At 41.5% G+C, this 27,795-nt stretch overlaps 1 protein-coding gene across 8 annotated transcripts; it reads left to right on the forward strand.

The window, feature by feature from the left end:
• Positions 1 to 27,795, forward strand: LOC111958730 (thyroid hormone receptor-associated protein 3). Of its 8 annotated transcripts, none has more exons than XM_023979980.3 (11): positions 5 to 399; positions 7,280 to 7,419; positions 15,560 to 16,489; positions 17,241 to 17,981; positions 18,357 to 18,529; positions 19,075 to 19,186; positions 19,594 to 19,678; positions 23,678 to 23,859; positions 24,226 to 24,448; positions 24,738 to 24,891; positions 25,102 to 27,795. In XM_023979980.3, the coding sequence occupies exons 2-11, from the start codon at positions 7,310 to 7,312 to the stop codon at positions 25,104 to 25,106; spliced, it is 2,715 nt and encodes a 904-aa protein (XP_023835748.1). In that variant the 5' UTR covers positions 5 to 399; positions 7,280 to 7,309; the 3' UTR covers positions 25,107 to 27,795. The 8 variants fall into 8 exon arrangements, with proteins under 8 accessions (XP_070293525.1, XP_023835748.1, XP_023835744.1 ...); XM_023979976.3 differs by having other exon boundaries at positions 6 to 399; positions 15,566 to 16,489; positions 24,738 to 24,887; XM_023979975.3 differs by having other exon boundaries at positions 7 to 399; positions 24,738 to 24,887.

The raw sequence follows: 27,795 nt of genomic DNA on the forward strand, positions 1-27,795 counted from the left end.
GCGAAGGAAGGCTCTACTGTAGCCAGTACTATAGCTTCATATTGTATGCGTTCTCGGAGAATTTCTCCACTTTGAATTCATTCCTAGTGAGCGCACAGTGCAGTGTCGCGTTACAACTGCTCTAGCTATTTAATGTGACATGAATACGAAACGGACCTGATGAAAGGCTTGTTGAACGAGCTGATAAACGTCATTCCCGCACATTTTTCGGTCAATACGATGCTTGACACACAGTAGTCAAAGTTAGCTCAACTGGCCTGTTTATTCGGATTGCAACCTATCATCTAAAATTATTTGGTTGACAGTGTGACAGCAACGGATCCTTCGCCTGCTGTCACCCAAGAAGCTATACGACCCGGACCCGCCAGAGGAGCGTGAAAAAAAACAGAAACATCGGAGGTAAGCTATAGCCTGTCTGTCCTTGCTCTAGTATGTCCTTGTATCCCCACCAACTACTATATATGCTATACTGTATCACATGTGAGGTTATTCTCATGGCATGATACAGTGTAGTTACTATTATATAGACTAACGTTTCGGTAGCAATGTTATGTTTGCATTTCTCTGGGATTTCTTTGGCACCATATCTCAAGCGACAGAAAGTCGAAACCTCGATGTCACTTTAAATGCATTCCTTGTTGTCGATTGATTGATCAGCAATGCTCGAGCTTCAGTTCAGTCAGCCAGTGAGGTATCCAGCTTTCTTCATAAACGCATCAGTTACATAGTGCAAACCCCATTCATTGTTCACCCCTCCAATTATAATTTCAAAGGATTTATGAGCAAAAAAATGGGACAGGGTTGATTGTGCCTCCCTTTGCATAAATAATCATTACATCATATCATATATCCTGTTGCAGTGTGCTCTAGGATCCTGGCTTATTGTTCTCTTAGCGCAAATAATATCTGTTCAAATGTACACAGATAAGAAAGGCGTAACCACATTCCCACTGGTATCCTGGCACGGGTCCTTATAACAAAGAAGCTGTACTGTACTGTCACTTTTGTTTTTTTTACTAAGAATAACTTTTCTATTTGCTGTTCATGGGGATCATTGTAAAGCAATGGGATTGACAGTAATCGGCCTTGTGGTCTTTCACAGTATGTATGCTCTGTTGTTGACTAGCCTACAGTTGATGCTGTGTACATTTGAGGATCCTGACACTCCAGTGTCAGGGTGTTGTATTTACAGGGTGTTGTATTTACAGGGTGTTGTATTTACAGGGTGTTGTATCTACAGGGTGTTGTATCTACAGTGTGTTGTATCAACACTTGTCTCTTCACAGGATTCACAATTTACGTGACATTTCTTTTCAGACAGTCCACAATGTTCACAGGAGAAGTCGACAATTTGATATGGAGTTTTTGACACTGCCAACTCTGGGGTAACGCCACTTGTGTGTGAATGTAACGACTTTGGCCCCGGTAGAATGGCTACCACTGAAAGTTGACCAAATACACCGGATATCTACAGCTTTAGCCTACATTCGAATGAAAATGTCTGTCAATAGGCAAGACCTAACATATACACAATCTCACCACATTGCTGAAATAAGGAACGATAGCTTGTCATTTGCCATGCTGTTCACAACGGACCAAAATAGAGAGGACCTTTAGCTGTTGAGTTCCATCTTGATAGCAGCAAGTTAAGACGCATATCCTCACGATTTGAGGATGCCTCAGTCATTTTMTACTATGTATTTTCAGGACAACAGTTGTTGTGTAAATCAAAAGCTCACATAGCTACATATGAACTTTTCACCTATTTACAGCAGTCCAAGAAATAAACATACTGATTCTAGTGCTGACTGATGAGGTTTTGAAGAAGTCTCAAGTAGCAACAAAGATTATATGTACCGCACATGGATCCTACTCCGATGGTGGGAGTGGATGTGAACTCGCTGTGGCGGTTGTACCCAACAGAGGGACTGTCTCACGTAGACAGACACTGAGCTTTTAGTGAGAACACTGCTATGGGGCGCTGTATTTTCTCACTCTGAGAAAATGAAGCACATTACTTTTCTCAGCCTTTCAGTTATCGAGTGAGGTTTTTTTGTTTGGTTTTAGTGATTTATTGTTTCATTGTCCAATTCAACGTTGGTTTTTCAGCTTTGGTCAGTGTTGAGTTTGCTGCAGAAAATCACAATGACGCAGTCATGGTTGAAAGAATTCTTATCTGAGAGTGACATTATTAATAGGCCTAAATCAAGTTACAGTGGGCTTATTTGGTAATAAGACAACTTTAAGAAACAATAATTATCCTATGATGTCCATGGAACTGTATGGAAGGAAGCTATGCAGTGTATCTGGACTCCAGCAGCAGAGTCCGCTTGGCAATCCATGAACTGCCTCTATAAAGCCACGTCTTGAGGGAAAACTCTGACACCCTGACAATGATGCCCACATTTCTGGTCCATTTTGGTAACCAAAGACAACATCAGTGACAGTTGCTATGGCGAGTGTTATCTCAGTGGTCCATATAGATGCCAAATGTGATTCCAGCTGCTTCTGAGGCATCCAGGTCTTAAGGATAGTGTAGTTGATTGAGMGGAGTGTGTCTGTTTATACTCTTGCTGCTGTATCGAGTTGCCCAACCATTGTTCGCAACAACTTTTGCCCTTAAATAAACAGGTGACCGGGCTTGAGCAGCTGTCACTCTTTGCACCAGGGGCCCTTTGGGTGTGTTTGTGTGTCTGTCAGTAGAGGGTACATAATTAGTGTAGATGCTTGTCACAGCCTTTTGGATGTTTAAATCCTAGTGATTAGGCTGGGGAGCACACTCTGTCAGGAGGAGACAGGCAGCTGCCTCTGGTTATCAGTTGGAAGTGGGTCACTGTTCTCTGACTGAATGGACCCACGATTCATCACACTTTACAGACACTTATTACTTATTAAGTTACAGTTAACTACAACTGGAGTGGGCTACACATATCCTTGCCGTTTTACCAGTAGGATAAACCAGTCACACACAATTCAGGAGAGCATCTATTTAAGTTTAAGATGATGATACATGATACAATAGTTACCTAKTGAATGCCCAGTTTGCCCAGTTTTGGCCCCTGCAATGCGCTACACGGTTTTACCAGTAAGATAAACCAGTCACACAAAATTAAGTGAAGGAAGTGATTATACTCTAGTTACCTAGTGGATGAATGCAAAGGTTGTGGCCCTCATCCTGTTTAGTTTCATTTGACAGGCATTTGAGAACTTTCAGAAAGGTTTATTCTCAGCCATGTGAAACCAGTCCCGAGAAAAACAGATGTTTTTTTTGTTTGCTTAATTAGTTTTAAACAGATTCTTGGTATTACAGTATATGCAGTTATACAGCTACACAGCTATAGTCTACAGYTATTAAATCAACTGTGTATGACTAGGTGATAAAGGTCTTCTGCAGAGAGTACTTTGMAAAATGTCTAATTTCGTAATATGCCATACCATCTGTTGACCAGGGTTTAGTTTCCCTTTATTTTTCCAAATGTGGATACGGGAGCACGCTCTGAATGCCAGTCATGAAATGTGCCCGGTAAGCGAAAAAGTATATTCCAGTGCCTTCAGGAAATTAGCCCTGGAAGCCAAAAATAACAAGCGCAGTCTGCAATGAAGAAAAGCGAGGGAAGGAGCACCATAGAGGAGTAGCAGGAGGAGGGATCCATTTCAATACTCACCAAAATAGTAGCAGGGATATACTCTGCGACTAGCATGTGCTGCTTGATGCCGGTGCACCGTTTTTGAAGTCCTCCCAATGTTTAGTCTGCAATTTCCTCCTCATGGCATCCCCCCTGAGATGCTTTTCAAAATGAAAAATAAATGTTTTGATCCCTGCCCACTTAGACCGAAGATCATATGCCATGGAGAGTGTCCATAGACTGAATAACCTCATCTGCTGGATCATATGAATCATTCTCAGAATATAGCCAGAATCCCCTTAAGGAATCGTATTTACCCTCCACAGGGGTAAGGAACATGTTAGGCACTGATTGTGCTATTRAAGAATGGACATTCTCTGGCCACTGATTGACAGTTGCATTAGGCCCAATAATCAGATAATCTTCTCAACTCTCACGAGCCAATCCACTTGCTGGTCTGGCACCATATGATGTTATCCTTTCAATTAGTTTATTTCGAAGAGTGTTTTTCACACATAGTTGACATTCAAGGTGAGCCAGAGTGACCTCTTCTTTATTGGCAGCCCAGTTGTTCAGTCTGTGAATCTTATAAAGCTCTCCAGTAATATCTTGTAACTTTGTATAATCAAATCGAAGTGTATTGGTCGCGTACACATATTTGCAGATGTTATCGCAGGTGCAGCTCCAACAGTGCAGTAATAATACCTAGCAATATGAAACAATACGCACATAATCCAAAAAGTAAAATATWATTTTTTTCTTCAATATCAGAATGAGCAATGTCAGAGTTATTGGGTACGCCCATCTAGTACTGGGTTGGATCCCTCTTTGCCTCCAGAACAGACTGCATTCTTCGGGGTTCAGACCCAGGGCCCTGACCTTAGTGATGAGCTTGGAGGGAACCATAGTGTTGAAGGCTGAGCTGTAGTCTACAAACAGCATTCCTTACATAGGTATTTCTCTTGTCCAGGTGGGATAGGGCAGTGTGCAGTGTAATGGCGATTTCGTCAGCCGTGGATCTGTTGGGGCGGTATGCGACTTTGTAGTGGGTCTAGATTGTTGGGCAAGGTGGAGGTGATATGGTCTTTAACTAGCCTCTCAATGCACTTCATGATGACAGAAGTGAGTGCTACGGGGCGATAGTCATTTAGTTCAGTTACCTTTGCTTTCTTGGGTACAGGAACAATGGCGGACGTCTTGATGCAAGTGGGAACAACTGACTGAGATATGGAGAGATTGAATATGTCTGTGAACACTCCAGCCAGCTGGTCTGAGTACGTGGCTTGGGATGCTACCTGGGCCGGCAGCCTTGCGAGGGTTAACACGCTTAAATGACTAAATCACGTTGGCCACGGAGAGCGAGAGCACACAGTTCTCATGAGTGGAGGGGGTCTGTGTCGGTGTCTCAATGTTGTTTTCCTCCAAGCGGGCTTAGAAGGTGTTTAGCTTATCCGGGAGTGAGACGTTGTGTTTGACGTGGCTAGATTTCCCTTTATTATCCGTGATTGTTTGGGGTCTCTTCCACATATGTCTTGTGTCTAAGCCATTGAATTGCAACTCCACTTTGTCCCTGTACTGTCGAATATACACTGCAGTTATGATGACCAAATAAAATTATCTTGGGAGGTAATGTGGTCTGCATTTGATGGGGAGGTATTCCAGATCAGGAGAGCAAAAGGACTTGAGTTCATGTACAGTATGTTACCACAATCACACCATGAGTTGTTAATCATGAAACAAATCCCTCCGCCTTTCTTTTCCCCTGAGAGTTTTTTCTTCCTGKCTGCGCGATGGATGGAGAACCCCGCTGGCTGAATGGACGGGGACAATATATCCGGAGAGAGCCATGATTCCGTAAAACAGAGTATGTTACAGTCCCTGGGACTGAACGTTAGCAAGTAATATACTCAGAAGCGGTGGATGGTATTCACGCCGCTTGAGTCTGACTAGGGCCCCACTTCTTCCTCCACTTCTCTGGACTTCTTCCTCTTCTCCGATGTCGCGATTTTGGTGCAGCCCCCAGGATGAATAGAGCTGCMTCGGAAAGTTCAAACAAAGGATCCAGGTCAGGGAAGCCAAATTTCTGCTGAAATGTATGGTTAGTGACCGCTGATCTAATGTCCAAAAGTTTATTTTTCAGCTGTAGGTAATAATACAACAAACGCTCTGAGCAAATAATGTAAGAGATAACACAACAACAACAAAAATTCTGCAAAGTTGTCTAGGATCTAGAAACAGGGCGACCGTGTCTGTCAGCGCCATCTTGTCCTGTCCTGTATAATGTATAATGATGATATAGTAACGCCCCTGACCTGTAAATGTTGCCTGTCATTTTCTATTGCATTCCATTTAGCGCTGAGACTGATTTGAAAGTTATAAACGTGTTACAAACATCAGTCATGTATGTTATTATTTCTTCATTGGTCCACCGTGTCCATAAAGCCTTCGCTGTCACTCCTCATACTCCTTCTCTCTTTTTCTTTTCCACCTTTGCACGTAAAGTGGTTCTAAAATCATCTACACGGGAACAAAAACAGGGTTGTAATACTATTAAATACTATTAAATATTGGAATGATTAATGAGTTTTCTATTAACATAGAATTCTGTCCTAACAATGAGACTGATGGGTGTTTGGTAAGTAGTGAAACAACCCCTACACTTTCCTMTTTTATCTTTGCTGAAAGCTGCCATTAGTCTATTTTTGAACAGCTGGCTATAAGGATTTCTCTCTTGAGAGAACAAGCATTCCCATCCACCATTCYTAGWCTAGCACAATAATTAGGGACAATGTGACAGGCTAGTGGAATGTAAGGTGATTGTTCCATTTGTTACTGGATATATAAAGTGTGTATAGAGGCTCGAGCCTAGAATGCATCTATCCCATTAGAGTGAAGTCTATACTTAAGCAGACTTAGTGTAAGGTTCCTCATCTTTTCTTGGGACCAATACAAGTCAAAAGTTCAGTCCCATCACTGGAATGAAACTGATTCCTTAATGCAAATGACTGACTACATGAAACTGGTTTGACTGATTATGTTACTTGCACCTGCAGTATCCTCACTGTTCTCTATCAGTTTTTTTTGGGCAGCAATAGTTAGTGTACGCTAGTACATTTTTGCAAAGAAGCTTTTCTGAAGTATGGCGTCTCTTGAATGCCTCATGTCTCTTGGAGGCATTGTTGTCATGGTTTTCTCGAGTCACAGCTCTTTATCTTAATCCCTCTGTTTCTGCAGTGACTGTAGATAATCATTCAGCGGCCTAGCCGTCTGGTTGTAGTTTRCCACCTGATACTTCGGYCACAGTGATGGACAGATTCGCCCACTTGTACTATTTGACAGTCGTTTTGCTCTACATCTTCAAATATGTGAAGAATCCTTTATCTTGTTAAGTTGTATTAAATTGTGGGTATCTCCTATGTAGTAGGCCTCTTTGAAGAATGTCCGTTTTTGTACGCAATGGCTTCAGATGACAAAAATTAAATAATAGTCAATCATTGTTATTAATCCTATGACCAGCACTTTAGCTGATTTCAAATGTTCCTTGTTCTACTTATTCAATGTTGCCAGTGTGGGCCGATGGAACCTGTGGGTGAAATGTTGAAATTGAGTAGATGCTCATGATCACTCATGACTCCCCTCTGTTTGTCTGACAGGCTGTCGTCTCAAAGAGGTTGCCTGCAGTGATGTCCAAGGCAACGAAGTCAGCGTCCAAGTCTCGGTCCCACTCTGGGTCCTGGTCCAGATCTCGCTCCAGAAGCAGCTCACGATCCAGATCTAGGAAACATCGCTACAGGTGGCTAACAACGTAACTTACTGTAACTTAGCTAACTTACTCAAAGTGAGTAACTCAAAGACCACCTCAAACTAGGACATTGTTATGAATTCGTATTATTTTGTCTGTAAATTGTCTATGAACAGGTTAAGAGGGATGAACCAACATATTCCACCTTATAAGGAYTTATGAAGTATTTTTTTTCTGTAAAAGGTCATTACATGGGTAGAGAGCCTGAAGAAGATTTTGAGACAGAAACAAGAGGGGAGGTAACAGTTTTCGGAGAAAGATTTTTTCYGTCTTTCTGTCTATATGGAAAACAACAGGAGTGACAATTCAAAATGAGATAGGAGTTGCCAGATATGCTACACATGGATTGTAAGAAATGCTTTTGACCCAACAAAGGTTGTTGCTATGTAGATTAGTCAACGTTTTTAAATGCTCCTGATTGGTTGCTGATCTCCAAGTTATGTGTGGACTATACATGCTATGTTTGGGCCTCAATGAATGACATGTTTCATTTGTCWTCACCAACATGTGAAGTTCATAGTAGCATGTCAAATGAAAGCTCAGTCATAAATGTGTTGCAAAGTATCTATAACCATATATCATGCTTTATAGAGGGTCATAAATGTGGCATAACTATGTGACATAATCACCCATGTCAAATGTGACATAACCAACTATGTCGAATGTGATATAACCATGTGCTTTATAAAGGGTGACATGTTGGGTCGAAGGATTGGATTACGCTTTAAAGTCAAGTAATGTTAGTCACATTACACCTAATCTCATTCGCAGACCCTTCCACCCAAATGTGTGGAAGTTCTGGAGGACCAACACATCAAACTTGGCTTTTATTAGTTATGGTTAGATTTAAAATCTAATTTTAAGAAGATTTATTGTGGAAGTGGGCCGGGTTTTAGCCATAATCATGAATTTTTGACTGTGTTATCTAGTGACAATGACAAATACTTCATTCAGTAAGGTCACTCCTTTAGAATGATATGGTCACTCCCACTAAGGACAACTTTGAATGGTTGATATCCCAGACTTATATGTGCTGTGTGTGTGCAGTAGCCTGGAGACAATGTTGCAACAAGAAACACTGACCTTGATGAAAGAAATTGAAAGTGCCTTTCTTCTGCAACCAAGTTACATGTTCCTCAGTGCACAAACACACACACACAACCAAAACGAGCCATGCCGTGTGGTGCTGGGCCCAGTCAGGTCTTTGACACATTTCACCAACTCCCCCACTGAAAGATCAGCCACAAAATGTTGGCACCATTGTAACAGGTTGTAATCAAGCCCTGGTCTCCAGCATGGGAACAGAAGAGGAATACCTGTTGCGGTGGACTCAGGTTGGACTACTCCAAATCATCTTGGCTCTGACACACACAAAAGCTTTGCAGGTCCATCAACTTATTTAAATACCTCACACACCCTACAGTAACCTGTGGATCACGAGAGAACCTTCATAAATCAGCAGAACGTTAATAACCYATTTATTGACACTCTATGTAGTGTCCTGTAGTACTTAGTTTGAAGTGAGACGCCTTCGGTCATTCTCAACACATACATAAATACTCTATATCACATGGTTCTTTACTTAATTTAAAGTCAGAAACATTTTGAAATGTACAGCATATACATAAATGCCTTATATCATATGACGCTGTACTTACTATAAAGTCAGACACCTTTGGTCATTCCTAACACATACACTACCGGTCAAAAGTTTTCGAACACCTTACTCATGCAAGGGTTTTTCTTTATTTGTACTATTTTCTACATTGTAGAATAATAGTGAAGAGATCAAAAAAACTATGAAATAACACATATGGAATCATGTACTAACCAAAAAAGTGTTTAACAAATCAAAATATATTTTATATTTGAGATTCTTCAAATAGCCTTGACGACAGCTTTGCACACACTTGGCATTCTCTCAACCAGCTTCAAGACTGTTGCAAAAGCATTCCTCATGAAACTGGTTGAGAGATTGCCAAGAGTGTGCAAAGCTGTCATCAAGGCAAAGAGTGGCTAAATTGAAGAATCTCAAATATAAAATATATTTTGATTTATCTAACACTTTTTTGGTTACTACATGATGTTATTTCATAGTTTTGATGTCTTCACTATTGTTCTACAACGTAGAAAATAGTAAAAKATGAAGAAAAACCCTTGAATGAGTAGGTGTGTCCAAACGTTTGACTGGCACTGTATATACGGTGTCATTTCATCGGGTTCTGAATAATACGGAGTGTTGCTGGCCTTTTACTCCACCCATTCCATTGGCGGTCACAATGCAAATCACTGTATATGGAATACATAATCATCACATGTGCGATTACTGCACTACAAAAAACTCTCCAACCAAACAACAGTGCAGGGAATGAGTGCTGAATTAAAGGGCAACTACACAAAAAAATGTAAGTTTCTTCGATTTCTCACAGACCTCAAAACTCATCCCCTGATTTAGTTTGAGCACTGTTGTGGACACAGAAAATCAAATGTTGTTGTTTTTCTGTTAAAAATGTGTGAAAAACTAAGGGAAAACCTGAAGATATTGGGAAAATCCGAAACCCGGAAAGACTAAACTGAGAAAATGGAATTCGGCAAAAAAATCTAACTGGTTTTAAAAGGCCACACCAATCTTTTTTTTGCTGTAACTGACTGCATTTAGTTAAGAAGTTGGGCCATCCTAGAAATGTTTTAGAAAAATGTAATATATTACATTTTGCAGATGATTTGAATGAAAACGACAGTCATGCGTGAATATATTGTATGTATGGCTGGCCCCGGGAATCGAAACCGCTATCCTGGCATTGCAGTGCTCTACCAAGATGCTTGACAGGGTTATAAATGCTTTGTGAAGCCTCAATTTAATACGATATATAAGTCCTTTATTAAGCTATGCTTATGCCACCTTTTATAAAGCACAGGTTTATGTCATATATGACATAGTGGGTTATGTCACATTTGACATTGGTGGTTATGTCACACAGTTATGCCACATTTATGAACCCTTTATAAAGCATGACATATAGTTATAGATCGGCAGGTAGCCTAGTGGTTAGASYGTTGGGCCAGTAACCGAAAGGTTGCTGGATCGAATCCCCGAGCTGACAAGATAAAAATCTGTTGTTCAGCCCCTGAGCAAGGCAGTTAACCCACTGTTCCCCGGGCGATGACGACGTGGATGTCGATTATGGTAGCCCCCCACACCTCTCTGATTCAGAGAGACACATTTCAATTGAAGGTATTCAGTTGTACAAATGACTATGTACCCCCCTTTCCCTTAGATGATTTGTTACACATTTATGTAGTGTTTATGAAGGCTTTATGAAGCCTTTATAAGCTGCATGTCATGTCAAGATGGAATAAGTAAAGGCTTTGATTTATTCTTATATAAAACCACAATAATGTTGAATTAAAGACCCCTGCCAAGTAATATCAACACTTAACATTTTTTCTGCCTTCTGTAAGTTTAAGAAACATTGCCTTGTGCCTTGAAATTCTGTTACCAAAATCCCACATATCTTTAAGATATTTTCTAATTTCTGACCCTCATGAGGAGAGAGGATAATGAAAGTTCACAGAAGTTACAAGTAAAGGTACACCTATCAATTAGTTATACTGTTTTTACTAATATACACTTTGTTTATGAATTATTAAGTGAATACAAATCGGTAACAAAATTTCATAAAGATCTGTAACGGGATTTCTGCTATTTAATAGGCTAAAATGGGAAATCATAGTACTCACAAACCACAAGTGGGTCACCTGCTACTGTCCTCCCTTCCACTGGAATATGTTCAGCTGATAACGGTTTCCTTTCTATTTCTGTCGTCTGGTGGTCAAAGCAAGAGTGTGAAGAGTCGGACAATCCTCCCTCTCTCTCCTTCTCTACCTCCAATTAATGTCACGTCTCACGGCTCTTACTGACACCTACCCATGAGCCCCCTCTCTTTCCATTTACTGTAACCAGCAGCATCCTCATCCACTGAGCACAGACCGATACCGGACGTCCATGGACGTTGAAAATTAGTTGACATTTGGTCAGTCCGCCCTAGCCTTGATTTCAACGTCTACAAACGTCAGGACCAGCCTTCATTTGGCCCAGACTGGATCAAATCTGAACCAATCATAGATATCTATGTTTCAAAAATTTGGAAAGCACAGTACATTACAGTACAGTAGAGCACAGTGGAGTACAGAACAGTAAAGTAAAGAAAAGCAGCGTATAGTTCTGTACTCTAGAATAGAGTGGAGTAGAGTTCAGTACAGTACACAGTAGACCACACTAGAGTTGAGTACACTATAATGTATTGTACTGGACTGTACAGTTCTGAATACTTTACGGAACTGAATTCTACTCTACTGTACTGTACTGATTTCTACTGTACTGTGCTGAATTCTATTCTAATTTAATATACTCTACTGTACTGAACTCTATTGTACTGCACTGAGTCCTACTCTATTGTGCTGTGCTGTACTGTACTGTACTCTACTGAGCTCTACTGTGCTGTACTTTGATGTCCAAACTTGTGAAACATAGACGTCTATAATTGGTTCAGATTTGGTMCGGTCCGAACCAACCAAACAGGGTCTTGTTTGGTGGCTGAGCTCATTAAAATAATAGCCAGTGTGTAAAATAATAACCAAATATGCAAAGGAGGATATTGCATATTTCTACCTTTGTGTACCTATTTAGAATACACCACCATGAAGAGAATGACATTCATATCCAGATCAGAGACCCATGATGCAATTCTGTTAATGAGTGTAAATCCACTTCGCTTACTGTAGTTCAATAACCAAAATAGATTTTTTTCAAAGTCGAGGTGTCATGTCATAGCTGACACCCCATTCTTTCTGCAGATGTCCGTGGCGTAATATTTGAGTGTGCAGTGGTGCTGAAGCATACATCTTTTGATTTCCTGCCTCAAAACCCATCCACTTCCTGTGGTTTATGGTGAGTTGGCGCTCATATTAACTGCAGAGCGACAACAGCTTTCTATTGGTTACGGGCCTTACCCAGGGTCTGGTGCACTTTATACAAAGGACATTGATGTATGTGGGAAAGAGCTCTGGTGCTGTGATGGCACACTTGCCTCAGTGAGACTTGGTACTTGGCCATTTGTAATGAGCTCTCCCACTACTACACAGGCCTTTGACTTGCACCAGAAACATTTCAGAATTATTTGCATCACCCGCACCTCTCTGATTCAGAAGGGGTTGGGTTAAATGCGGAAGACACATTTCAGTTGAATGCATTCAGTACAACTGACTAGGTATCACCTTTCCCTTACTACGATATTGGCATTCCTTAGTAGGCTACATGTCCAACATCTACCTAGTGCTTTTACTATGTTGCTTTGTAGTCCTAAATGGAAATTCCTTGGCAGGGGTGTGGGTTATCTGTCAGTCGGCTGCAATGTTGTTAATTTGCAAGGGAAACTGTGGTTTGAGTGTGACGCCACCGGCCACTCTTGCTGCTGGCAGAATTGTTTTGTGTCTATTAAAATGGAGTGCATGGCAGCTCTTTTCCGGGGAGTGGCACTGCATGGCATGGCACTATTAAGCCATGGTCTTGAGTTCTGTKAGTTCAGAAAAGAGATGGCTTGAACATGAAAGTCAACACTGACCCTGGATTGGCCTATCACTGTTTACAGTGTGTGAAATGTTACCCTCTCGCAATACAAGACGGCACACACRCACAAACATGACTTATTTTAGATGTAAGCATTCCATGAAATGTTCCTTCATCRAAAGTACTCCATGTAGACAGAAATCYTTAGCATTTCAAGTGAAATTGAAATCCAATGCAAAGATAGCCTACATTGTTTGGTTTGWAAATGCTGTAGATGCTGTATTATGTAATATTAGACCATTTCATTCATAAAACTGTGATTTTAGCTGTCCTAAATAGAGGTCGGACGATTATGATTTTTCAACGCCGATACCGATACCGATTATTGGAGGACAAAAAAGCCAATACCGGTTAATCGGACGATTTAAATTTTTTTATTTGTAATAATGACAATTACAACAATACTGAATGAACACGTATTTTAACTTAATATAATACATCAATAAAATACATTTAGCCTCAAATAAATAATGAAAAAAGTTCAATTTGGTTTAAATAATGCAAAAACAAAGTGTTGGAGAAGAAAGTAAAAGTGCAATATGTGCCATGTAARAAAGCTAACGTTTAAGTTCCTTGCTCAGAACATGAGAACATATGAAAGCTGGTGGTTCCTTTTAACATGAGTCTTCAATATTCCCAGGTAAGAAGTTTTAGGTTGTAGTTATTATAGGAATTATAGGATTATTTCTCTCTATACCATTTGTATTTCATATACCTTTGACTATTGGATGTTCTTATAGGCACTTTAGTATTGCCAGTGTAACAGTATAGCTTCCGTCCCTCTCCTCGCCTCTACCTGGGCTCGAACCAGGAACACATCGACAACAGCCACCGTCGAAGCATCGTTACCCCCCCCCCGAGCTGACAAGGTAAAAATCTGTCGTTCTGCCCCTGAACAAGGCAGTTAACCCACCGTTCCTAGGCCGTCATTGAAAATATGAATGTGTTCTTAACTGACTTGCCTAGTTAAATAAAGGTGTAAAAAAAAAAAAACGGCCAAATCGTTGTCCATAAATACCGATTTCCGATTGTTATGAAAACTTGAAATCGGCCCTAATTAATCGGCCATTCCGATTAATCGGTCGACCTCTAGTCCTAAATCCCTGTATATAGTTGCTGTCTGACTGAATTGCTCCTTTTAGCCTAGGTTTCTGGGCAGGCTGGCCAGCCAGGGTAATTGGCAAGCCTAGCCCCCTCCTTTTGCTTTGAAGGATTAGAGTAGACATTTTTCCCATATGGCCCATGTGACCGCCTCTTTCCACTAGTGCTCAGCATAAGAGATGCAGATTGTCTTGCTCTCAATGTGAGTGTGCAATGCTGCTCGGTGCACTACTTTCTCTRCTTACTCTTAATTCCAATGAAAAAACACACGGGGTGAGTAGTACAGCAGGGCTTTGTTATTTACTTCAAAGGTTTCCAGATGGGTCTTATTTAGAAGTACTAGATTGTTCTGTCAATGGTGGTTTTCTGTTTCGATTTTGTGTGCTTTTAGTCTAAGTGATGTCATATTAGGTATTTTTCTCTAATGCTGACTGTAGTTTGGATTTCTCATTGTTATTTGTGAAAGTTATCCATCTTTGCCTGCACAGGGCAATATTGACTGCAGTGCATAGCTGCTGAGCAGTTTGAGATTTTAATGACTTTTAACTCATATGTTATTATCAAAGGATTCTGCTTATTTACCAGTCTATTTATTGTTGGATCGTGCGATAAGAAGTTTCAGAGATGTATCCTCTTTAAAATGAGATTGTTTTCTTCACTGTAGCTAAGATGGACCATATGTGTCAACTAAATCTTAATACTTACAGAGGCGATAGATTGTTTTAGAAACTGGAGAAACTTGTCTAGTGGTACTGAAGGCTACCTCTGTTATGCTTAAGCGTCCATGGTGCTATGGAGCCACCATGTGGACTGGGTAAACCTCACAGCCATGTCTCTAGACGAATCGAGAAGTCTGTTTTTCTCCATTGCTCCATTGTGCACCCATGTATTTCCACTTCCCAGCAGTTAAATGTTAAGATGTGATTTGCTACCTCTGTTAATATATTTGTCAGATGCACACAYATGCATCACAGTGTGCCATGTCATTACCTGTACATGGGATTATGATATACTTTACAAAMACACAACTGCTAAGTACATGAGTATCTGTCACTTTTTTTATTTTTCCTGTAACCAGAAATCACTTGAATTTAAGCTGTAGACCCATCACATTTCTCATGGAAATGTGAACTTGAAAACAAAATGTGTTGGCCTAATTGTTTCAAAGGTTTTAGAAGGAGGACAGCATCACTTTMATAAGCAACACAAACAAATGAATTGCTCATAATATAAGGTTGTTTATAGTCTTGAGAAAAACAGCATTGCACACCTTTTTCCTCAAAGCATTTTTTTCTAATGAGATTTATACAATGGAAGGTGTAATCAGTCATCTTTTCTTTGTCTTCCCTCCCTTTCATCTCTCTCTCCATTCTCCCTTCTCTCTTTCTCCCACTTTCAAAGCTCTAGGTCCCGCACTCGCTCGCGCTCCAGATCTCATTCTCCATCCCACAATAACCGAGAGCGGAACTACCCAAGGGAGTACCAGAATAATAACCGTGAGTTCCGGGGCTACCACCGAGGCTTCCGGAGGCCCTACTACTTCAGAGGCCGAGGGCGTGGTTACTTCCCACGGGGGCGCTTCCAGAGGGGTGGGGGAGGCGGCTACAACAACAACTACCGCCCCAATAACTGGCAGAACTACAGGCAGCACCCCCAACAGCAGCAGCAGCAACAACAGCAGCAGCAACACCCCCACAGCCCGAGACGGGGACGATCCCGTACCCCTAAAAAGCGCTCGGGTAGCCCTCGTTCCCACAGCCACTCCAAGGTCTCGGACCGCTCTTCCTCGCCCCGATCCCGRCGCTCCCCCCACTCCTCTTCCTCACATTCCTCCTCTCCCACACGCAGGTCGGGCTCTGGGTCGGCCACGCAGAACTCTAAGGATGTCAAGGAGGAGCGCTCTGCCTCCAAGGAGGTCCAGAAGAAAGGAGGAGGAGGAGGAGATGGCGAGCCCGTGGAGATAACAGGGGGGTCTGCAGGGCCTGATGGGAGCGCTGGTGGGGACAATCCCAAGGCTAACTGGCAGGGCGTGACGGATCACAGCAACAGCACCAGCCCCAAGGAGTCAAGTCCTCAGGTGCGCTCAGCTGTTATCATTGGTCAGAGCGCCCCAGCTTCGACCCAGTCTAGTCCCTCTCCTAAAAGCACTAATGCTAATGGCTCCAATTCCAATGGTGCCCCCTCATGGCAAATACAGACAGTGGGCAGTTCACCTTCCACCAAAAGCCCTTCTCAGAAAAGCCCCACACCTGTGTTCTCTGGCTTTGGCTTCTTCTCTAAAGACGACAACCTGGCAGGAGATAAAGCAGCTATCTCCTCAGTGTTCAAAAGGTAATACAAATATTTTTCTCCTTTTCTCTTTGCCACTTATGAAATATATTTAGAAATGAAAGGTTAACACACACACACTACCATGTTTTTCATTTTTCACATTTTTCACATTGTAGCACATGATTATTGTCAACATTTTGGTCAAAGACCCTTTTCAAGGCTAGGAAATATCTGTCATATTTTTTGAAACCTTTTTATTTAGTGTGGTTAGTGGATAGTTGCAACGTGCCAATTGTATGAGTCTAGGACTCTTTCTCTGAGAGTCTTTTATTTGTATTTAGAATTCATGGTTCTTTCCCAATGCGTCATGCACCACATAGAATCCACATAGAATAATTTGTCCCTGGTATTTTTCCTTGGACCTAAGCCCTTAGGGAAGTGGTGGTCGTCATAGCATGCTGAAACAGGAGTTTGTAAGTTGAGAAGGCTTTACGGACTCTTGGGAGTTTTGAGACGTGTGTGTTTTCTTGGCCAGTCAACGCTGCACTAACCATGACAAATCCCTCATGGCWTGGGCCTTTGAAGAGGGGAGATCTTTTGCTGACCGTCATATTCTATGTTTATAGCTGTATCATCCATTACCCTAAGTCCTCCACAATCAATGGGATTTTTACCTACCTTTTACCTATTGACAAGCGTCCTTATTTCTTTCACATTGTTTTGTAATTAAGTTGCAGGGCACTCACCTGAACTGGTGTCCAAGATGCATTTTAACACAGTTGTTTCTCTTTCTCTCTTCGCCATTGTCTAGGTTCTTGGAAGAGCACAATCATAAGAAAAAGCAGTCTGGTTGGGAGAATGGCAGAGAGATGGAAACCAATGATGGGGATGTGGAGCGGGAGAAAGGGAATGGCATGAAGGCCTCTGGGGGCATCTTTGACAGAGAGCCCGACAAAGGGGAGAACGAGAAGTACAAGTACAGGGAAGACTTTGACGATGAGGGGAATGTGTCGTTGAACAGCTTCTTGAAAGCCTCCCCTTTCTTTTCCTGCGATGGCGAGGAAGAGGAYGAGGAGATGATACCCAAGTCCCGTCCCAAGGTGCTCCGCAAAGAGCGTGACCGGGAGGACGACGGGTCGCCCAAGCCCAAGGTCAAAGTCACCCTCTCKGCCAGGGAGCTATTTGAGGAGCGCTTCGGCAAGTGGGAGGACCTGGCCTACTCGCAGGCGTCTGCCAAAGATGATGATCTTGATGCCATGGCGGAGGAGATTTACCGCAGCCAGAAGCAGGAGAAGGCCACGGCCATAGCTGCGGCCTTGGCCAAGAGAGAGGCCATAGCRGGCATGCTCAGAGGCTTCTCCCCGGAGAACGTCAGCAAAGACAGGAGGATGGAGAAAGCTGCCTCCAGCCGGTCCCCCATACCCGCACCACGGAGGAACTCTGACCGGGAGATGTTCATGGTCAGGGGGGAGGACTCTCCCCCAAGGGCCTCTGAGAAAAGAGGAGCGGAGTTCAGCRTCAGAATGGATTCCCTCAGAGATGACGTGGCAAGGTAAGCAGAATGCACCATCATCATATAGATTCACATAGAGACTCTGATGCCTTATCGCCTTAGGTAGGTTTCGATCTCCATTAGCAGGAAGCCATGAATCATGAGACACACTCTTTGGCTCAGGCCTGGACCATGTTTTATAGCCTCTTTGAGTCATAGTTCTATGAAACCATGAGCTTTATCAAAATGAATTAAGATGTGTGCTAAGACAACTGAGATAATGAAATGACCTCTCCCGATTAAATCTTTCAGGTGTTGTTTATAAAAGTCTCATGAGAAAGATCCCATTCTTTGTTCTCTGTTTATTTTTGCCAAAAAGGGCAAAGGTGAAACATCAAATGAAATGTTTTTGTTGTTGTTTTGTCTCTTCCCCAGCTCCTCTGGTGTTATGGTTGGTGAGCGAAGGTTATCACGGGATCTTGTGCATCCTACTAAAAAGGAGCAGGAGTTTCGCTCTATCTTCCAGCACRTTCAGGCCACACAGTTACAAAGGAGTCCCTCAGAGCTGTTTGCACAGCACATTGTCACCATTGTCCACTACATTAAAGGTGACTGACCTCTCTCACCTCTGATCCTTTGCAACTGACCAGTCTCGCTGCTAGCTGTGCTTTTACACAGGTGCAAGTTAAGGTGCAATTGCGATATCAAAAGGTTTATATAGCCTATACAGTATATCAGTTGATAGTTCAAACTGAAAAGGGTTGCCAAGTGCTTGTGAATCTAGCCCTGCAATGCAATCCTGTGTGGGAATGATTATGGAAAAATATTGCTGTACACCGGAAAAACATGGAATCGTTTTTCAGGCACAAATGTTATGTAATTTCATTTGGTTTCGAGAGGTTTCCAAAAACGGTTTTCATTGCTATGACACATTTGCATAGTTATTATACCTTTTATGACCCTATGTGGCTGATAAAATCACATTTAAATATATATATAATCTTTGATGCAGTAGCTGAAAATATTGTTTTTATGGTCACACGGTAATACTGTATGTAACTTGTGAATTTAAAGTAATGGGAAAGTGCATTGGCACCGAACGTACGGTCATATTTGTTGTGTAACACAAGTTCTGGTTCCTGTTTGATTACAGCACAGCACTTTCCATCCAACGGAATGACTCTAAATGAGCGATTTGCCATGTACCAAAGAAGAGCTGCGCAAAAAGAAACGATGAAGCCAAGGAAGAGCCCCGAGATACACAGGTAGAGTCTCCTTCTGAGTGACCATCTCACCTTCAGTGTGCTGTGGCATCACCTCTAGTTTTATCAAAGCTTGCACAGGTATTTGTCTTACCTTTTTGTCATTCAGTGCAGGTCCAATGGTGGTCTTGTTTGCTATGTGATATCCTGGAGTTACATCTATACATCGCTCGTAGACTATTCATTTTAGTCCTCATCTGATCATCACTGAAAATAAGAATAATTCATTGCAGTCATTTCAGTCCTCACCTGAGCAGCACAGGCTTGAAACTAAGAGTAATTCATTGCAGTCATTTCAGTCCTCATCTTAACAGCACGGACCTAAAATGTTTTAGAGTAATCCCTTCCTCATGTTATGTTTGCAACCTGAGCTGTGGAAAAGTTAGACCTTGTGTATTTCTCTCTTGCAGGAGAATTGATGTTTCTCCCAGTGCTTTTAAGAAACACTCTCACCTGTTTGAGGGGATGAAAAGCTCCGGGGATGGCAGTTACAAGGTGACTGAACATTTTTGAAATATGAAGTATTTTGGAAAASTGACAAAACAACAGCAAGCGAGCGAGTGAGCCAGCCATCCCCCTTTAGACTGCGTTCTCCGTCTAAGCCTGTGCTTGTCTTTGAAGGGAGATGCATAACGTCTAAAAGAAAAGCAAATGCAAAACGAGGCACATTGAATTTGTTGTGTGTTATATRCTCCCCCTCCACGTATGATGATTTGGTTATACTGTGGGTACAAGCCCCCATGAGACCATTGAGTCGAAAAACATGAGGGGTCAGAAATGGAAACGGCCAATTGCTCCTGTGTCCAAGCCATTCAAAGGACTCTAAACAAATGTCATAGTAAGTATTATTCTTCAACAAATAAGGGGAAATATAGTCAAAAGGAAAACCTGTTGTACTTATAGAGTGCTTATACAGTCTCTAGGCCTACTTATAACTTCGGTCGTTTGATGATATCGGACTGAGACCATTTTGCGGTATGGCTACGTTGAACTCTCTTCAAAACAGAAACTTTTTAGGGGAATGAAACAGCGCGAAAGTCAATGAACTCAACCTTCCGGAGTTTGTAACCTCATTATGTCCGGTTGTATCGCAGAGGTTCAACATTGTGTTGTGTAAACCTGGGAAAGTACACTGAACAAAAATATAAACGCAACATGCAACAATTTAGAAGATTTTACTGAGTTACAGTTCATATAAGGAAATCAGTCAATTGAAATAAATGTATTAGGCCCTAATCTATGAATTTCACATGACTGGGAATACAGATATGAATCTGTTGGTCACAGATACACTATACATCTCTGGGATTTTTTTTTTTTTAAAGACCACTGCAAAAGTATCAGTTTCTCAGGTTTGACTATATATAGGTGTTTGGGTAAAATTAACATTTTTGTTTCATTCTATTAACTACTGACAACATTTCTCTTAAATTCCAAATAAAAATATTGTAATTTAGAGCATTTATTTGCAGAAAATGACAACTGGTCAAAATAACAAAAAAGATGCMGTGTTGTCAGACCTCGAATAATGCAAAGAWAATAMGTTAAAATTCATTTTTAAACAACACAATACTAATGTTTTAACTTAGGAAGAGTTCAGAAAATCATCACCGATCCTCCACCAAATTTCACAGTGGGTGCGAGACAYTGTGGCTTGGTAGGCCTCTCAAGATTTGTCATGGCCAGCCCAATCTCCAGACCTGAACCCCATTGAAAACCTCTGGAATGTGGTTGACTTTATGCCACTCCTGGCACAAAAATGCAAGCAGCTCAGCTTTGTTTTATGGCTTGTGACCATCCATCTTCCTCTTGATCACTTTCCAGAGGTTTTCAATGGGGTTCAGGTCTGGAGATTGGGCTGGCCATGACAGGGTCCATCACAAAGACAAATCTGCCCGATTCCAGCCTTGCTGAAGCACCCCCAGATCATCACCGATCCTCCACCAAATTTCACAGTGGGTGTGAGACCTGGAGAGGCCTACAAGCCACAGTGTCTCGCACCCACAATGAAATTTGGTGGAAAATTGGTGATGATCTGCGGGTGCTTCAGCAAGGCTGGAATCGGGCAGATTTGTCTTTGTGAAGGACGCATGAATCAAGCCACGTACAAGGTTGTCCTGGAAGAAAACTTGCTTCCTTCTGCTCTGACAATGTTGCCCAACTCTGAGGATTGGTTTTTCCAGCAGGACAATGTTCCATGCCACACAGCCAGGTCAATCAAGGTGTGGATGGAGGACCACCAGATCAAGACCCTGTCATGGCCAGCCCAATCTCCAGACCTGAACCCCATTGAAAACCTCTGGAATGTAATCAAGAGGAAGATGGAAGGTCACAAGCCATCAAACAAAGCCGAGCTGCTTGAATTTTTGCGCCAGGAGTGGCATAAAGTCACCCAACATCAATGTGAAAGACTGGTGGAGAGCATGCCAAGACGCATGAAAGTTGTGATTAAAAATCTGAGATATTCCACCAAATATATATTTCTGAACTCTTCCTAAGTTAAAACATTAGTATTGTGTTGTTTATAAATGAATATGAACTTATTTTCTTTGCATTATTCGAGGTCTGACATTATTCAAGGTCTTTTTTGTTATTTTGACCAGTTGTCATTTTCTGCAAATAAATGCTCTAAATTACAATATTTTTATTTGGAATTTGAGAGAAATGTTGTCAGTAGTTTATAGAATAAAACAAAAATGTTAATTTTACCCTAAAAACATACCCATAAATAGTAAAACCAGTGGTATCTTAATTTTTTCCAGTGCTGTATATACAATAGTATGTGGACACCCCTTCAAATTAGTTGATTCTGCTATTTCAGCCACACCAGTTGCTGACAGGTATATAAAATAGAGCACACAGCCATGCAATCAACATAGACAAACATTGGCAATATAATGGCCTTMCTGAAGAGCTCAGTGACTTTCAACATGGCACCGTCATTGGATGYCACCTTTCCAAMAAGTCWGYTYGTCAAATTTCTGCCCTGSTAGAGCTGCCCCGGTCAACTGTAAGTACTGTTATTGTGAAATGGAAACRTCTAGGAGCAACAACGGCTCAGCTGCGAAGTGGTAGGCCACAMWAKCTCACAGAACGGGACCGCCGAGTGCTGAAGCATGTAGCCCGTAAAAATTGTCTGTCCTAGGTTGCAACACTCACTCCCGAGTTCCAAACTGCCTCTGTAAGCAATGTCAGCACAATAACTGTTTGTCAGGAGCTTCATGAAATGGGTTTCCAGGGAAGACATTTTCAGCTTCCAGGAATTGTGTACAGATGCTTGCGACAGGAGGCTGTGCATTAATATGGTAAAAATGAGGTGATGGTGGCGGATGAATTGTACGACAATGGGCCTCAGGATCTCGTCAAGGTATCTCTGTGCATTCAAATTGCCATCAATAAAATGCAGTTGTGTTTTTAGTCCATAGCTTATGCCTGCCCATACCATAACCCCACCGTCACCATGGGGCACTCTGTTCACAACGTTGACATCAGCAAACCACTCGTCCACATGACGCCATACATGCCTTCTGCCATCTGCCCGGTACAGTTGAAACCGGGATTATTCTGTGAAGGGCACAATTTTCCAACGTGCCAGTGTCCATCGAAGGTGAGCATTTGCCCACCGAAGACAGTTACGACGCCGAACTGCAGTCAGGTCAAGTACCTGGTGAGAWCAACGAGCACGCAGATGAACGTCCCTGAGATGGTTTCTGACCGTTTGTACAGAAATTCTTTGGTTGTGCAAACCAACAGTTTCATCAGCTGTCCAAGTGGCTGGTCTCAGACGATCCCGCAGGTGAAGAAGCCGGATGTGGAGGTCCTGGGCTGGCGTTGTTACATGTGGTCTGCGGTTGTGAGGCCGGTTGGATGTACTGCCAAATTCTCTAAAATGACGTTGTGGCTTATGGTAGAGAAATGAACATTCAACTCTCTGGCAATAGCCTGCCAATTGCACGTTCCTTCAAAACTTGAGACATCTGTGGCATTGTGTTGCGTGACATATTAGAGTGTCCTTTTATTGTCCCCAGCACAAGCACAAGTGTAATGATCATGCTGTTTAATCAGCTTCTTGATATGCCACACCTGTCAGGTGGATGGAGTATCTCAGCAATGGAGAAATGCTCACTAACATGGATGTAAACAAATGCGTGCACAATATTTGAGAGAAATACGTTTTTTGTGCGTATGCAATATTTTTGGGATATTTTATTTCAGCTCTTGAAACATAGGACACACACTTTAAATGTTGCGTTTATATTTTTGTTCAGTGTAGTTCCAGAAAGGTCTGTTTTCACTTATGCCGGTCAACTGTAACACAGCAGCCGTTAAACGGGCAGTTCCCAGAATTAGTTGGTTATTTATGGTCTTGTAACAGTTCTCCCGGCCCCTCGCATGCAGTGTGCAAACAAGACTGACTGCAGACTGACATCACTTCTCCACGCTAACCCATAGCATGTCCATATCCTTGTGTTCTTTTTCTTTTTACCTGCACAGGACGAAGGTAAAAAAATGAAGGGTGACTCAATGGACCTTCGTCTGGATATTGAGCGCCGTAAAAAATATTCCACCCGGGAGAGTGATTATAAACAGGATGGGGGGAGAGATTCAGGAGACTCCCCAGAGGCTAGCAGGGAGAGGTCCGCTGAGAAATCCTCCAAGCACCACAAGAAGTCCAAGTATGTTCAACCAACTCTATAACAGTGGTTCTCAAACTTCTCCTCGGGGCCCCCAGCCGTTCCACGTATTTGATTTATTGCATAGCTAGCACACCTGATTCAACTTGTCATCTAATCATCAGGCCTTTGACTAGGTGAATCAGGTGAGCTAGTTCAGAGCTACAACAAAATTGTGAAAGGTCTGAGGGTCCCTGAGGAGAGTTTTTAGAACCACTTCTCTATCACAAGTATCACAATTACTTTACTTTACTACATTCTATTTACTACATTTACTTTACAAGTCCTGTTCATATCTAAAACTAGCCAGAGTCTTACAAGACAAGCAATGGAGCCAAATGTCAATAACAATAAACTGACTTTTAAAAGGGGTTTTGGTCCCTCAACCTTCACCTCTTCCTCCAGGAAAAACAAGAAGAAGCAATCTCGCTCTCGATCCTCCTCTTCCTCTTCATCTGCCGAATCTCACAGGGGAGGAGACTATCCCCACGAGGAGCCTGAGCCCAAAGACGAAGGCTTTAACAAGGCCAGGCTGGGGCCTCGGGGGGACAATGGCGGCCCCATGGAGAGGGGACGAGGACGCGGAGGCTTTGTAAGTCTGCTCATGGACGTGCACTCATATTAATTTAGGAAAGTAAAGGGTCTAATAAAGAATACAATCATCAAGAGAACAAGACAAAGTACAACCACAACTAACCTGAAACAAAACATTTAAAATAGAAAAATATGTCATGATGGCACGTTTGTTTTCTTCTTTGACTTTGCACTTGGAAAGATTTTTACCGGAAATCAAACTCAAGGATAGTTATTTTAATTTGTGCAATAATTATTGTCTTCTTGTTTTTATGATTTGGGTTCTTTGTGTCTGACTCATATTGCAGCAATTTAGAATAAGAGGAAGGGGCTGGAACAGGGAAAATTACCAGGGAAACAATTCCAACAGTAATACCGCTAACATGGGCATACCAGTTCACCCCAAGAATGAGGACTGGGACCCAGAGTACACCCCCAAGAGCCGAAAATACTACTTGGTAGGTTTGTACACATGCCATTATAAATTATATCTTTGTTTCCTCTTGCCTATATACAACATTCCATCCTCAAATGAATTCATTCCTCAAGTCTAATCGGTGAATTCACCAAATTCACAACTCCTTTGAACTTGCTAACAATGGTATTACCTTCAAGCTCACTTCAAGATATTAACTCTTTCTCTCTTTTCCTGTCTTTCCATTTCTCCTTCAGCATGATGACAGGGAGGGCGAGAGGAAGTGGGTGGACAACCGAGTACGGGGGAACTTCCTGCGTGGCAGCAGGGGCCGTTTCATTATCCGGAAGGCCAGCGTTGGCTTACCCAACAACCACACCAACAACAACAGCAGCCCCAAGTGGACACATGACAAGTTTCAGGTCAACGGGGGGAAGGAGGAGGGCGAGCCCCAGGAGGAGGACAAAGAGCAGGACCACAAAGACCAGGAGAAGTCTGAAGACATGGAAAACGCTGAGCAGTGAGGGAGCTAAGGCAGAGAGAAACATTGTACCAGCACAGTGGAAATGTTCTACTGTCTCAAGTCATCTAGGTCGTGTTGAAATGGATGAAAACAGACTGAAACGGAAGGAAAGGACTACCTAGACTTGTCCAATAACAAACACTGTCCAATAAGAAACTACCTGGACTTGTCCAATTAGAAAAGACCCTGCTCACTGCCTATATCCGTCACAATGGTTGGACATGGGAGAGCGTTGCCCATGCACAAATAAACACATTAGGAATCAATCAGGACTCACTTTGACACAATATCTTTACTTAACATTATGTTATACTTTTGTCAGGGTATAGCTAACTTGTGTTTTATCTGCTTATAGTAGAAACACTGTTAGACAGTGAACTGCTGTGTTGGAATAGGAAATCTACGTAACCAACCTCTGTGCTTGATAGGTTAGCGCTATGAACAGTGCATTGTGGGGTGTTATGCCTCTTAGTACAGGGCTGATGCAACATTGCATAACACTTTTTAAAAAATGTTTAGATCTTGACGCAAGAAAGTCACATTTTTACAGAGCATGACAGGAGGATATTTTTGTGCCTTAGATTTAATAAAATATGTCGGACACATATTTATCTAATTAAATTACATTTGAGGACAAACAGATGAATACTATGCTAGAAGATAAACATTTTATTTATTTATTACACAGTAGTGATAAATCGTACACTATTACACAGTAGAAATCTTTTTAGACCAGTTTAGCCATCAACTGCAGAAAATACAGTATACTGTTGACTTTAGCAAGTTTTAGGATTCAACAATGTAACCTACGGATTCAAATACGTAACCTGCGGATTCTAATACGTAACATTCAACTACGTAACATGCAACTTTGTAGCATGTTTTTGGATTCTACCAGGCTAAAGTACAGCTAGAATCCCCGTTTTACATGACAACTGGGCCAGTGTCTAATGGTCTATATGGTTTAGACCGTATGGTTTATAGTGGGCTTGCTAGTCCAGCATCTTGCAAGTGACCCCTCTGACAATGGGACCAAATTGGGTCAAAGGTTATATTCTACAGACCTGCACTGTGGAGTGAAACAAGATGCTCACAGTCCCCCAGAAGAGCAAACAGCAGTGGTGGAAAAAGTACCCAATCTTCATACCCAATCGTCATCCCTTAAAAGAAAATGACTCAAGTAAAAGTTGAAAGTCACCCAGTAAAATTCTACTTGAGTAAAAGTCAAAGTATTTGATTTTAAATATACTTAAGTAACAAAAGTTAATAAAAAATATATATACTTAAGTATCAAAAGTAAAAGGATACATTTTTAAATTCCTTATATTAATCAAACCAGACAGGACCCTTTTTTTGTTGTTTAAATGTATGGATAGCCAGGGGCACACTCCAACACTCAGACATAATTAACAAACAAAGCATGTGTTCTATGAGTCCGCCAGATCAGAGGCAGTAGGGTTGACCAGGGGCGTTCTCTTGATAAGTGCGTGAATTTTTCTGTCCGGCTAAGCATTCAAAATGTAAAGAGTACTTTTGGGTTTCAGGGAAAATGTGTGGAGTAAAAAGTACATTATTTTCTTTAGSAATGTAGTGAAGTCAAAATTATAAAGTGTAAAGTAAAGTATAGATACTCCAAAAAAACTACTTAGGTAGTACTTTAAAGTATTTCAATACTTTACACCACTGGGAAACAGAGACTGTAAAATAAAATGGCATACCCTATCTGCAAAGTCACAATGGGCTACCTGGACGTTTGTTATCTTGTCTAGTTTGTTTAGAATCCTGTATTGGATTGTTATATCTCGTACATTTCAAAACTGTTAACTTGGTTTTGGGTTGGGTGTGTGTACTACTTATTAATGCATCACCATTGGAAGTCTGTGCCTCAGAAATAAGTTAATTTAACTTTTGATTAGGCGACACAATTTATAATTATTTGTTGCAATTAATGCTTCCTTTGTATATGAAGAAAAAATGGTGATTGATTATATCACAGCATTGATTAGATCATGGCACACTCACTGCTTTGATGTGATAGGTTTTCTCATCGAATGGGGACTTTCCCCCGTGTGTAACGTCTATGTTCAATTTTGATTGCCGAGTTGTATGTGTGGGGTGCAACACAGTAAACTTTGGTTAAATTTCAAATAAAATAACTTCTAAGGTATTTGAATTTGATCCAAAATGATTTGTGCTGTTCAATAAAATATAGTTTGTATAAAAAAAAAATGATAGAACAAGTAGACTGTTGCACTATTTGGATTTGTATGTCTTGCTGTGGGAGGCACTACTCTTTAATGTACATGATAAATGTTGTGGTTGACACTTTCATGTTCAATTTTATGTGGTTGGGGCAATAACTTTTTTAAATGGTTCCTGTAGCCAATGTTTTTCAGATGTAAATTAAAAAGAACTTTGGTTAATTTAA

This window comes from Salvelinus sp. IW2-2015, linkage group LG35, assembly GCF_002910315.2.
Source record: "Salvelinus sp. IW2-2015 linkage group LG35, ASM291031v2, whole genome shotgun sequence".
Classification (NCBI taxonomy): Eukaryota; Metazoa; Chordata; class Actinopteri; order Salmoniformes; family Salmonidae; genus Salvelinus; species Salvelinus sp. IW2-2015.